The sequence below is a fragment of the Pteropus alecto genome, unplaced genomic scaffold, assembly GCF_000325575.1.
Source record: "Pteropus alecto unplaced genomic scaffold, ASM32557v1 scaffold109, whole genome shotgun sequence".
In the NCBI taxonomy this organism is placed as follows: Eukaryota; Metazoa; Chordata; class Mammalia; order Chiroptera; family Pteropodidae; genus Pteropus; species Pteropus alecto.
In genome coordinates, this window is record NW_006494608.1 from 2,312,831 (window position 1) to 2,326,706 (window position 13,876).

At 41.1% G+C, this 13,876-nt stretch overlaps 1 protein-coding gene and 1 long non-coding RNA gene across 2 annotated transcripts in view; one reads left to right on the top strand and one right to left on the bottom strand.

Moving 5' to 3' along the window:
- Positions 1-11: 11 nt before the first annotated feature.
- On the bottom strand, positions 12-2,153 carry MPLKIP (M-phase specific PLK1 interacting protein). The gene is made up of 2 exons (XM_006925343.3): positions 1,673-2,153; positions 12-652 (listed from the first exon to the last, which is right to left on the bottom strand). Exons 1-2 carry the CDS (start codon positions 2,009-2,011, stop codon positions 452-454), a joined length of 540 nt encoding a protein of 179 aa, XP_006925405.1. The 5' UTR covers positions 2,012-2,153; the 3' UTR covers positions 12-451.
- A 270-nt stretch (positions 2,154-2,423) lies between these two features.
- The window catches only part of LOC107196661, a 35,817-nt gene continuing 24,364 nt past the window's right edge, over positions 2,424-13,876 (top strand). The window contains exon 1 of the long non-coding RNA XR_001518089.2: positions 2,424-2,566. This is a non-coding gene — a long non-coding RNA (uncharacterized LOC107196661). The remainder of the gene's footprint in view (positions 2,567-13,876) is intronic.

Consider the following 13,876-nt stretch of genomic DNA (forward strand, 5'->3'; position numbering starts at 1 on the left):
ACAGCTCAGAGGATGGTTTATCTATTTTATTTTCAAAGTAGTTGGCAAAACATTTACCTATGAATTCTAACTAACTGATTACAAAGCATTATTTTAATAATTCTACTTCTTTAGCATATGACAGAACCACGATTATAGCTGGAAAGACCAAATGTTTTAAGACAATGGAAAAATATTAAAAGACAAATGTCCATTATATAACCAAGAATGCTAAATATTTGGAAAATGTAAATCTTCTAAAATGTAGTAGGCACTTCCAGAACTAAATATTGCAAATTATCCCACCATATGTCTTTTCTACTACCAACAATATTTGATAAGATGAAAAATACCAAGAAGACCCAAATAATTATTCAAAGTCACCATGTTAGGGTTTAACGTAATTACACAAGTATAAGTTTTGTCCAAGATGTTCCTGACACATGAAGCTTCCGGTTGAATTTCAGAAATGTTAACAAAAGTATCTTCCTTTTTTGCCTGTGAATGTTTGAGTATTGCTGTATCGTTGGCTTATATCCACTACAGATACTGGTTCTAGGCCAGCCCAAGGGTCTTCAAGCATTGAAGGCTTGAAATAACTTTCCAACTCATTAGACATTCTTTTTTCTCTACCACGCCCTGATCCAAAAGGTGTAGATGTCCTTGGAGAACCCTTTAGGAAGAAAACCATCAGTTAATAGAGATAACTTGTACTTTTTCTTTAAAAGCTAGCCGGGATCACACTGTTAGTTAAATGTTGTGCTTTAAACTGAAATATGTTCAATTTTAAGTTTTCCTTCAATGTAGTGTTTTTGTTTTTAAAAAGTATTTAAACAAATTTGATATGCTGGTTTACTAATAATTCCATGTCCACTGTCACCTCAAATACTTCTAGGTTTCTAATGTAACTTTGCAGTTCTCGTATTTAATCGATTGGTGATTAAATAATTGTATTTCAATTTTTTCCTCAAATTTCTATATTTTTTTCTGGATAAAAATTAAAACTTTTTAACCCTACAGCTTCAAAATTCCTAGAACTTTGCCATCTCACTAGCTCCAGACTCAAAGAGGTGGAGTTGGTTTAGCGTAAGAAAGGTGGAAAAGCACCGAATACATGCAAGTCGTAAACCACAGAAATCCTAACACACCAGAAATAGTCATTTCCCGTATTCATTCTCACTGAGGAATGGGAAACTTCCCCTATTGCAACGGTTTTTCCTTGAGAAGGCTAGGAGCAGAAGCCAGTGTAGTTCGAAAACAAAGGCGCGGGGGGCGGGGGAGGGCGGGGGAAGGGAAAAAGTGCTAGCAGTAGGAAGGCGGTAACAGCCTATAACCAATTCTATAACCTAGATGAGCTACATGCTGGAAATTCATTCGCTTTTTCCACTCGGAGACCCGGGGCTCAGAATAAAATAATTTTCTGAGACCATTTGGCAAGGCTCCTGACAAAGGAGAGGGAATTAGGGAAATTTGTGAATGAGTGGCAGTGTAGCGGCTAAAACCACGAGGATTCTAAAAGTACAGTTCTGCCACTTTCCAGGGTGAAAAAGAAAGTTACTTAACTTCTCTGAACCTCAGTTTATTCACCTGCAAAGCGGGGCTCACTTCATAGAGGATTAAACAAAATAATCCACGTAAAGGGATTATTAGTACCTTGCCTGCCATACAGTAAGAGCTCGGCAAACGCTATTACCTGGGGGTGGGTCTGCTGCTGCCCCGGGGAGTAGCCGAATTGCTGCTGGGACCCAGCGGGGGACCTGGAGTAGGAGCCAGAGTAGCCGCCAGAGGATGGCGACCCGAACCGGCCCCCGGGGAAGCTGCCGCCGTGTCGCGGAGAGTGGTTGCTCCCGTAGGGCCTAGACCGGGGCCCGTACGGCGATGTGTGGTGCGGGCTCCCGTATCCGTCCCGAGGGGAGGGCGGTCGTGGTCCGCCTCCGCCTGGGGTACCCCGGAAGCTGCTCCCACTACCCCAACCTCCTACCCCCGGGCCGGGGTAAGGAGGAGTCGGGGGTCGAAAATTCTGTCGATGCATATCTGGAGATGAAGACGAAGACCTCACAGTCGCGTTCTACCCCCGGAACTGTCCCGACTAACCCTTCAGAGATCTGTGGTTCTTAACCAAAACAGTCCTCCGCCCGCCAGCGCCGTACCACACATTGGTTCCGGCCTCATAAAGATTCACTGGGAGCAAGGGTATAAGTGGGTTATTGAATTGGGTATAGAAAGAGCGAATTTAAGTGAAGGAAGGAGGAAGAAGGGGATAAAAGAATGGCCGCAGACCCGGCCTTTGTACTGTCTACTCGAGACCGACTGACCAGACGCCTGCCCAGCGAGTGGTGCGGATCGGGAGCGCTCAGCCAGGCGCAGCCCCTCCCGGCCGGCAGGGGGCGGGGTCTGAGGTGTTCGTGGGCGCCCCCAGCGGCTGCGGGCCGCTCATGCAGTGTGTTCTGTCTCAAGCGGTGACCCAGGGTATCTGAGAAGCGTGCGATGCTGACGACAGTGGCGAGGGGCGCAGCTGTGCGGAGAACCGGCCTTCTCTCGGGCCCAGGCGGCAGAAGGGAGCTGTGGACCGGTTCCCCGAAGTCAGGTACCCTCCGAGACTCAATCCGTGCGGCAAAGGGGATCCCAGCCACAGTCTCCTACCACATGAGGCGCCCTAAGTAGAGCGCCCGAAATTTCCTCATGTTTCTGCTGCTCCGGCAGCCTGCACTTGTCTTTCTATCTCCACGCGCCATGGCTCCGTGGCCTCACCGCTGGCCTCGCCTGGCTCTCCCGCCGCCTGGGGGTCATCCTGCCCGGCGTCCAGGCCCAGGAGCTCGCTTCTGCGGTTCCGACCCCGCGTGCGGTCATACTGGCAGAGGTCTCGCTTTTCTGGGTTAACCCTACCCTCCCGTTCCCTAAGTTTAAAAAACTTAAAAAATTTACACCTGGCTGCATTTCAGAAGGGAGTGCAGACTGCATCTTTAACTTGAGAGGCTGTGCTAGCAAATGCCGGACTTTACTCCCTTCCTCGGATCAGCAGGTTAGGAAGCTGGCTAGGAAAAAGGGTTACTGATTTTCAAAGAGAGCAGTCTTTGGCCAAAACTCTTAAAATCTTGATTCTTTCACAGACTTTTAAGTTATAAAGAAAAATGTGATAATCCAATGACACCTAATGCAAAACACACCTTTGTACCAGACAGCTGGCCGATAATCTGTTTAGAATTTGAAATTTAGTTTTCCTACAATTTTATAGAACTTTCTTTACTCTTTCAGAATTTGGGAATGATAGTTACGTAGTTCTGAAATCAGCTTGTAGGAAACAGAATCCTAAAGAACTTTAGGACCCATTCAGTCTTAGCCTTATGGGTATTCTGGACCTGTGATTTTTCAGCCTATACATACACATTCTTGTAACTGCCATTCCATATGTCTTTGACATGTTTCGTGATATGCCTGACTGAAGAGCTTGATGTCTTCTCTGCCTCCATCCTCTTTGATGAATGGAGATCCACAGTTTTTTGTTTTTGTTATTCTGAGGCAATTCAGTTCAGCAAATTTCTCCTTTACAAGCAAGTTGTAGAATCAAGGCAGAATAGTGTCTTCAATTGTTTTGTGATGCAATTAAGGACGGAGGACCCTAGATTATCCTCTTTATTATATATTTCTGTTCTGGCACAAAATTCTCCGTTTTGGACATTGTCTTTGGTGCTTAGCTTAATGCCTGGTACTAAATTGGACACTCAAATATTAAATGAACGAATGGGGCACATCATATTCATCACTGATTCCATCTGTTGTCCCTTTTATATCACCAGCCAATCTACTTTTCATGGGAAGAAGGGAGCAGAAAAATGAAGGTGGTGGGAACCAAAATTATCTCTTAATTTTTTTATAACTGGCAAATGATTTGCAGAATTGAGTAATATATTGTAAGTTGTCCTTTTAGTTGGCTTACACTTTCCTATAGTGATAGCTTGCTATCTTCTACACATGTGAACTTTCATTAGAAAAAGAGGGAAATAAATACATTTGAAAAAATTTTTTTGGGTTCTCATTTTTTTTAAAAAATTATTTTATTAGTTTTAAGTATACAGTATATTGGTTAGTCATGTCTATGGTTTATAAAATGATCCCCCTAATTACTCTTTCTCTCCTCTGGCTCTCTACCTCGCCATTACATTAATACTAACTGCATTCCCTATGCTGTGCTCGCCATCCCCTTGACCAACTATCAACTACTATTTCGTACTTCTTCACCCCATTCTCCCAGCCTCCCAATCCCCCTCCCCTCTGGCCCATCACCAGATTGTCCTCTATATTTGTAAGTCTGTTTTCGATTAGTTTGTTTTTTTTGTTCCGTAGGTTCCACATATAAGTGAAATCATATGATATTTATCTTTCTCTGTCTGACTTATTTCACTCAGCTTAATAACCTCTAGGTCCATCCATGTCATTGCAAATGGTAGGATTTCATTTTTTTAATGGCTGAGTAATATTCCATTGTATATATAAACCATAACTTCTTTATCCAGTTGTCTGTTGTTGGGCATTTAGGTTTCTTCTATATCTTGGCTATTGTAAATTGTGCTGCCATGAACATATGGGTACATGGATCTTTACAAATTATTGTTTCAGTTTTTGTTGGATAAATACCCAGAAGTACAACTGCTGGGTCAAAAGGTATATCCCTTTTTAATTTTTTGAGAAACCTCCAGACTGTTTTCCATAGTGTCTGTACCAATTTGCAATCCTACCAACAGTGTATGAGAGTTCCCTTTTCTCCACATCCTCTCCAACACTTGTTGTTCTTTGTTTTATTGATGATACCATTCTGACAGGTGTGAGGTGATATCTCATTGTGATTTTAATTTGCATTTCTCTGATGATTAGTGACCTTGATTATCTTTTCATATGTCTATTGGCTATCTGTATGTCCTCTTTGGAGAAATGTCTGTTCAGGTCTTCTGCCTATTTTTTAATTGGATTTTGTTGTCGTTGTTGAGTTGTATGAGTTCTTTATGTATTTTGGATATTAACCTCTTATATGTATCATTAGCGAATATCTTCTCGCAGTTGGTTGTCTTTTTGTTTTGTTGGTGGTTTCCTTTTCTGTACAAAACCTTTTTAGTTTAATGTAGCCCTATTTGTTTATTTTTTCTTTTGTTTCCCTTGCCCAAGGAGATATATCCAAAAAGAAATTACTGTTAGCAATATCAGAGCGTTTACTGCCTGCGTTTTCTTCTAGAAGTTTTATGGTTTTGGGTCTTACATTTAAATATTTAATCCATTTTGAGTCTATTCTTGTATATGGTGTAAGAAGGTCATCCACTTTCTTCCTTTTGCGGTCAGTCTTTCTTTTGTATCTGTACAATTTTCCCAACACCATTTATTGAAGAGACTCTCTTTACTCCATTGTATATTCTTGCCTCTTTTGTCATATATTAACTGAGTGGATAAGCATGGATTTATTTCTGGGCTCTCTATTCTATTCCATTGATCAATGTATCTGTTTTTATGCCAATTTCATGCTGTTTTGATTACTATAGGCTTATAGTATACTTTGATATCAGGTAGTGTGATACCTCCAACTTTGTTCTTCATTCTCAAGATTGCCATGGCCATTCGGGGTCTTTTTGGTTCTACATAAATTTTAGGATTATTTGTTCTAGCTCTCTGAAAAATGCCTTTGGTATTTAGATAGGGACTGTACTGAATCTATAGATTGCTTTGGATAGTATGGCCATTTTAATGATGTTGATTCTTCCTACCCATGAGCATGGCATATGCTTCCATTTATTTGTATCTTCTTGAATTTCTTTTTTCAATGACTTATAATTTTCTGAGAACAGGTGTTTTACTTTCTTGGTAAATTTGATTCCCAGGTATTTTATAGTTTCGATGCAGTCGTAAATGGGATTGTTTTCTTAATTTCTCTTTCCGAAAGTTCATCACAAGTGTATAAAAATGCCACTGACTTATGAATATTAATTTTGTATCCTGCTATTTTACTGAATTCATTGATCAGTTCTAATGGTTTTTTGGTGGAATCTTTAGGGTTCTTGATATACAGTATCATGTCATCAGCAAATAATGAGAGTTTTACTTCTTCCTTTCAGATTTGGTTGCCTTTTATTTCTCTATCTTGTCTTCTTGCTGTGGCTAAGACTTCTAATACAATGTTGAAGGGGAATGGTGAAAGTGAGCATCCTTGTCTTGTTCCTGATCTTAAGGAAAATGCTTTTAGCTTTTCTCCATTGAGTTGTGATGTTAGCTGTAGTTTTGTCATAAATGGCCTTTATTATGTTGAGGTATGTTCCCTCTGTTCCCACTTTGCTGAGGGTTTTTATCATAAATGGATGCTGGATTTTGTCAAATGCTTTTTCTGCATGTATTGACATGACCATATGGTTTTTATTTTTCGATTTGTTAATGTGGTGCATCACATTAATTGATTTGCGGATATTGTACCAACTTTGCATCCCAGGAGTAAATCCAGCTTGATCATGGAATATGATATTTTTAATGTATTGCTGAATTCGGTTTGCTAATATTTTGTTGAGGATTTTTGCATCAATGTTCATAAGAGATATTGGCCTATAGTTTTCTTTTTTTGTAATGTCTTTGTCTGGTTTTGGAATTAAGGTAATGGTGGCCTTATAAAAGGAGTTAGGGAGACTTCCCTTTTCTTGAATTTTTTAGAATAGTTTGAGAAGAATAGGTGTTAATTCTTCTTTGAATATTTGATAACATTTGCCTATGAAGCCATCTGGTCCAGGACTTTTGTTTTTTGGGAGGTTTCTGATTACTGATTCTATTTCATTGGTGATAATCAGTTTAGATTTTGTTTCTTCTTGACTCAGTCTTGGGAGATTGTATGTTTCTAAGAATGTGTCCATTTCTCCCAGATTGTCCAATTTGTTGGCATATAATTGCTCATAGTATTTTCTTATGATCCTTGTATTTCTGTGGAGTCCATAGTTGTTTCTCCTCTTTCATTTCTGATTTTATTTATTTGAGTCCTCTCTCTTTTTTTCTTTGATGAATCTGGCTAAGGGTCTGTCAATTTTGTTTATCCTTTTAAAGAACCAGCTCTTGATTTCATTAATCTTTTGTATTGTTTTTTTAGATTCTATTTCCTTTTTTTCTGCTCTGATTTTTATTATTTCCTTCCTTCTATTCACTTTGGGCTTTGTTTGCTGTACTTTTTCTAGTTCTTTTAAGTGTAAGATTGGATTGTTTATTTGAGCTTTTTCTTGTTTCTTGAGGTAGGCCCGTGTTGCTATGAATTTCTGTCTTAGAACTACTTTCTCTGTGTCCCATAGATGTTGAGTCATTGTGTTTTCATTTTCATTTGTCTCTCGGTATCTTTTTATTTTTCCCTTGATCTGATTAATAACCCATTCAGTAGCATGTTATTTAACCTCCATGTGTTTGTGTATTTTCCAGTTTTTTTTCTTGTAGTTGATTTCTAGTTTCATACCTTTGTGATCAGAGAAGACGGTTGATATGATTTCAATCTTCTTAAATTTATTGAGACTTGTTTTGTGTCCTTACATGTGGTCTATCCTAGAAAATGTTCCATGTGCACTTGAGAAGAATGTATATTTTGTTGCTTTGGGGTAAAATGCTCTGAAAATGTCTTTTAAATTTACTTGGTCTAGTGTGTCTTTTAGACCCGTTATTGTTGATTCTGTGCCTGGAAGATCTGTCCATTGGTGTCAATGGGGTGTTAAAGTCTCTTACTATGAGTGTATTACTGTTGATCTTTTATGTCAGTCAATAATTGCTTTATGTATGTAGGTGCTCCTGTGTTGGGTGTGTATATGTTTATTAGGGTTATGTCCTCTTGATTTATCGATCCCTTTATCATTATTAATGCTTTTTTTGTTTCTTCTTATAGCTTTTGTTTTAAAGTCTATTTTATGTATCACTACCCTGGCTTCTTTTTTCATTTCCGTTTGCATGAAATATCTTTTTCCATCTCTTTACTTTTAGTCTGTGAGTCTCATTTGATCTGAAATGGGTCTCTTGTAGATAGCATATGCATGGGTCTTGTTTTTTTATTCATTCAGCTACCCTACTTCTTTTTATTGGAGCATTTAATCCTTTTACATTTGAAGTGATTACTGACAGGTACATAGTTACTGCCATTTTATTATTCATATTTGTTATTTCCATTTTCTTTTTTACCCCTTCTCTTTTTACAGAAGTCCCTTTAACATTTCTTGTAATGCTGGCTTATTGGTGATGAATTCCTTAAGCTCTCACCTGTCTGGGAAGCTCTTTATCTCACCTTCCATTTTAATCAAAAACCTTGCTGGGTAGAGTATTCGTGGTTGTAGATTCTTGTTTTTCATAAATTTGAATATTTCTTGCCCGTCCCTTCTGGCCTGCAAAGTTTCCACTGAAAAATCAGCAGACATTCTTATGGGAGTACCCTTGTAAGTAACTAGCAACCTTTCTCTTGCTGCTTTTAAGGTTCTCTCTTTGTCTTTGACTTTTGGCATTTTAATTATGATGTGTCTTGGTGTAGGTCTGTTTGAATTCCTCTTGTTCAGGACACTTTGTGCTTCCTGAACTTGTATGTCTAATTCCTTCTCCAGGTTAGGGAAGTTTTCTGTCATTATTTCTTCAAATAGATTCTCAATCCCTTGTTCTCTGTCTTCACTTTCAGGTATTCCTATGATTGGGATATTGTTACACTTCATGTTGTCCCAGAGGTCTCTTAAACTATCCTCACTTTTTAAAATTCTTTTTTCTTTTTGTTGTTCTGATTGGGTGTATTCAGCTACTTTGTCTTCCAATTCGCTGATTCAGTCTTCTGCTTCGTCCAATCTACTATTGAATCCTTCTAGTGTATTCTTCATTTAAGTTTTTGTATTCTTCATTTCTGTCTGGTTCCTTTTTAAGTTTTTTATGTTCTTTTTAATGCTTACTATCTCTCTGTTGATGTTCTTATTGTGCTCATCCATTTTCCCCATAAGTTCATTGAGCATCCTTATAACCATTATTTTGAACTCGGTCTCTGGTAGGTTGCTTGCCTCCATTTCATTTTCTGGAGTTTTCTCCTGTTGTTTCATTCGTGGCATGCTTCTTTGTTTTCTCATTTTATTAGCCTCTCTGTGTTCATTTCTATGCATCAGGAATATTTTTTCATTTCTCAGCCTTGGCCAGATGGCCTAATGTGGAAGATGTCCTTTGTGGCCCAGTGGCGCACTCTTCCTGATCACCCGTGCCAGGGGCTCTGGACTTGATCTTTGTGTGGGTTGTATGTGATCTTCTGTTTTCGCCAAGCCTTTATTGTTGTCACTACAACAGTGGATGGGATTAACGCTGTGGCTGATTGTGGGAATTGGCTGCACCCACAGAGTAAGAGTTGCTGTGTGGGGGCTGACCCCACTGAGTGGGATTTGCCTTAGTAGGCTTGTGTACTTGTTGCAACTACCCTTTGTGTGAACTGCTTATGGGGCTAGTCAGGAGTTGCTCTGTTGTGGTCTGATGCCAGCCTCTGGATGCGTTGGTTTTGTGGCCCCTTGGGAGGGGCTCCCCTGTATGCAAAGATTAGCTATTGCTTTTGATTATTCAGGGCTACCTGGTAGGAACTACAAAGTGATCTGCAGATGATTGTTGCCTATGCTGGATCTATAGGTAAGTGGAAAAGACAACGCTGTAGGCAGCAGTCGGTTATCCTCTGTCCCTGACCTAAGGCAGTTTAGCAGAGGGACCAGTGCTCCTCCAGATTTGACACTGCCTGTCAGTTGCCTGTAAGTCTCTGAAACTGGATGAGCCTTTGGGTGATATTCACGTTGGGTGGTGGTGCAGGGATCCCGAGAGTCTCTTGGATCTATTGAGTAAATTTCCCCTGCCACTGCGGTGTCAGTTTACATGCTAACACTGTCTCTGTGGCTCTTGTACAAGTTTCCAATCATAGCAAGGTCAGCTGTTGCCTACCTCAGGCCTGAATGCGTCATCCCAGGGCGGGGGCAGCTGCCTATCTATGTGCTGCGGACACATTGTGTATTGAATGGGGCAGGAGCTCAGGGAGTTGAGGGCTGTCAGGCCAATACAGACCCCTGCAATCCTCTCAAGAGATATTGCAGCTTGTACAGGCAGCAGTGGTCTGCCCACAACTGTTTACTCTGAAATGCGCTCAATGCACTAGCCAAGGTCTGTTGCCTGTGCAGACTACACAACCCCAAAGCCAAGCAGGGTATGGGAGGCTGCCTGTCAATGTATTGCAAGAGGTGACACCCGATGGAGGAATTCAGATGCTTAGACAACTTTGTTTGGAAGAAGGAGAATTTATTGCCAGCGGAGAGTGTGCGGCATTCAACAGACCCAAAGCACAATCTCCCCTTGGTTAGATTTCTTACAGCTTATATACCCTTGCAATGTCCATGCAAGTAGCACGTGATTACTTTGAGGTTTTACATGTCCCTTCTTACTCAGAGTGGAGAGGGAGAGTTTTGGGTCGGGGGCTGCAGGGAAGGGATTTCCAGACCCTTGGTCTTACAGATTGTTTGCTTTCTAGAGTCTGAGACCTTGGTGTTATCAGCACCTTTATTGGATTCTTGAACAGAAAGACAGGACTCCTAGGCTTACAGACAGGGAGCAGCATTCATTGATGTTGGTGCCTGCTCAGCGGGTTCCTTATCCAAAGGCTGAGCTCTCGCTTGAATGCCGCACACTCTCCGCTGGCAAACAGTTCCACAGTCTTGACATTCATATACAGCTACAGAGATAGGGAGGGGGCTGAAGAATCCTTGAGGTGGGGTATGCAGCTGTGGAAAACATGTTAACTGAAGAGCATAGGACAGAATGGGGGAAGAGAGAGCAGTTTTAACCGACTGAGTAGGTTATTTCTGCAGGCCCTTTCCTTTGCATCTTTTTTTTTAACTTTCAGATGCCTCCTCTCCTCTTTCAAATTGGCTGTGGGCACTTTGTGGCTTGGGTGAAACGGGATCTTGGGGAGACAAGGGCTGTCAGGCCAATACAGCCTATTTTGCTGCAACTTCTGTGCTTGGGAGTTCCTGCCGTAGTCACAGATCACAGTGAGACCAACTGCCATCTGGGGCAGTCCCACAGACCCCTCCGATCTGACACATTATTGCAACTCTTGCAGGCAGCAGAGGTCTGCTTGCCACTGATTTCTGTGCAGTGCCCACCCTGTGCTAGCCAAAATTTGTTGCTTGTTTGGATTAGGAGATGGGTTGTGGAAAGGAAGGGCTATGGCAGTTCACTGTCAATGGACTGCCTGGGGACATTTGTGGGTAGGGTGCAGAAGGGTCTCAGAGAGACAATGGTAGCCAGATCAATACAGCCTCAGTCTTGCTTCAACTTTGGTAACTGCTTGAGGGTTCACACGCAAGTCACAGATCACAGCAAGACCAGCTGCTGTCTGGGACTGGCCCACAGATCCCTGAGATCTGCTCCATGTTGGCAACTGTGATCTGCCTGAAACTATCTTGGAAATGTGGCTCACAGTGCTGGCACCAGCTATGAATGCTTGGCCTTGAATGGGCACGGAGCTTGGCAGCCATCCAGCAACAAAAGCCCCTGGCAATCTGCAGGTTAGGTGGGGTGGGCTGATCCCCTCAGGCCAGCGCTTCCTAATGGCCCTTGGGAGGGGTCTGCACAGACAAGCTGGCTCAGTCTGTAGATTGCCCGGTAGGGAGTCCAGACTAAGACACAATGGTGGTTGCCTTTCCAGCCTGCATTCTGGCGCCTGGTAATGCAGACTTTCTCGGTATGGATCCCAGGTGAGCCTCTGACCCACCGCTGGTGTCCTGAGTGAGTGTCTGCAGGTCAGAAAGCCTGAGCGTGGGTCCTTTAAAGGAGTGTCTAAGGTTTCAGTCTCCTTCCATCTCACCCAGACGGCTGGAATCTCCTCTGCTTTTTATAGTCAGAGTTATTGGAATCTTCTCTTCTCTGGGTTGGGGAGCCCCCACATCAGACCAGGACCCCCCTCTTCTTTGAGAGAGCCTTTGCAGCCTTGCTTTCCCTCCTGGTGATCCTCCACCACCCATGGGTGTGGGTCCAGCCCCAATTTGTGACTTTGACCCTCCTATTGGCTTCGATGTAGCTCCTTCATATTATCAGACTTTGGTGTTACAATCAGCTGGACTTCAGGTAATTCTCCATGTTGATTATTTTATAATTTGGTTGTAATTTCAATACGGTCCTGGCAGGAGGAGAACCCTGCTTTTACCTAGTCTGCCATCTTCCTTCTCTCTAAATATTCTTTTTTTTTAAAAAAATACTTGTTTTATGGGTGAAAATCTTCATGTTTCTGAGTATATCAATAACAGGTTTTTTTTTAAGGTGGTTAAATTTGTATATAGTAAAATTCTCTTTTTGCTATATAGTTCTATGAGTTTGGAGAACACAGAGTTATGCAGCTGTCACCATAATTAAATCAAAATTTGTAGTCATTCCCTCTCTTTATCCCCAGTCTCGGTCAGTTTTGAAAGGTTTCCTATTTCTATCATTAGCCTTTTCTAGAATGTTGTATCAATAGAATCATAATGATCGTTAAACAAAATTCTTTTACCTGCCTTATCTCTGTTTTCTCTGAGTTTCTTTTTCATGTTTGTTTTAGTTTTTCTCTTTCCATCAGGGATTTCTCTATATTTTCTTGGTTTTCGGCTGTTCTCTTGTACGATAAGACATGGGCATTAAAATGCTGATTGAAAACGATGTTCGTGGGTAGAGCATGCTATAGGTGTCTCCTCGCACCCCCACCCAAATTCATATGTTGAAGTCCTAACCACGGTACCTCAGAATGTGATTGTTTTTGGAGATAAGGCTTTAAAGTGGTAATTAAGTTAAAATGAGGCTGTTATGGTGGGCCCTAATTCAACCTGACTGAAGAAATTAGGATATATAGAAAAAGATACCAGGGACATAGTGTACAGAGGGATCACCATATAAAGAGGCATTAAGAAGGTGGCTATCTGCAAACCAAGGAGAGAGGCCTCAGGAGAAACTAAACCTGTTGACACCTTGACCTTGGACTTCTAGCCTCCAGAACTGTGAGAAAATAATTTCTCTTATTTAAGGCACTTGTCTGTGATATTTTGTTATGGCAGCTCTGGCACACTAAAATAGGCTTTTTGAATGGTGAGTTTCAATATAGGGTGATATACCTGGATATTTATATATGGATGACTGCTGACTATCAGTATCTTTAGTTATTTTGTCTTGGATTGATAAAATTCTTTCCCCAGTGTGGTTATTTGACAAGGAAGCTTAAGAAGAAAGGGATTTGCTTATCAATAGTGAAGAAGATTTGGGATAGCTATTTTGGGAAGAGATGAGTTGAATAATAGGTTGGCGGGAAGCATTGAATTTGAAGTTAGACAAGTTGATTTTGTAGGGAACAAAACTCAATAGCCTCTCTTTATCAGCATGATGTGTGTGTTGTGGTGTGTTGAGTTAAATGACCAGAATGGTAAAGGTACTTAATGGTAAGGGTATGTACACACATTAACAGAACCCAATTAAACATGGGCAAAAGTTTTTAAAAAAGGTATAAAATTGTTCAAAAAGCATATGAAAAAATGCTTAATATCACTTGTCATCACGGAAATACAAATCAAAACCACAAATCAAAACCACAGAGAGTGTTATTAGCCAGTTTCCAAGTTGGCTACAATGATCCCTACCTCCAGATACTCACAGCCTGTGTATGCTCCACACTGCTCCAGGGTTGGTCTGTGTGATTAAGAGCATATGGCAGAAGATAAGTATGTCACATATAGCAGCATCCTGCAGCATCCATCTTGGCCACCTAGAAACCCTATTTATAATATTGCTTCAATGGGACTACATAATATTTTTTACAATGTTCCATTATGGCAATCTGTTAGTATATTTTGGCAAAATGTGAGGACTGACCTTATTTCCTTTTTCCTCT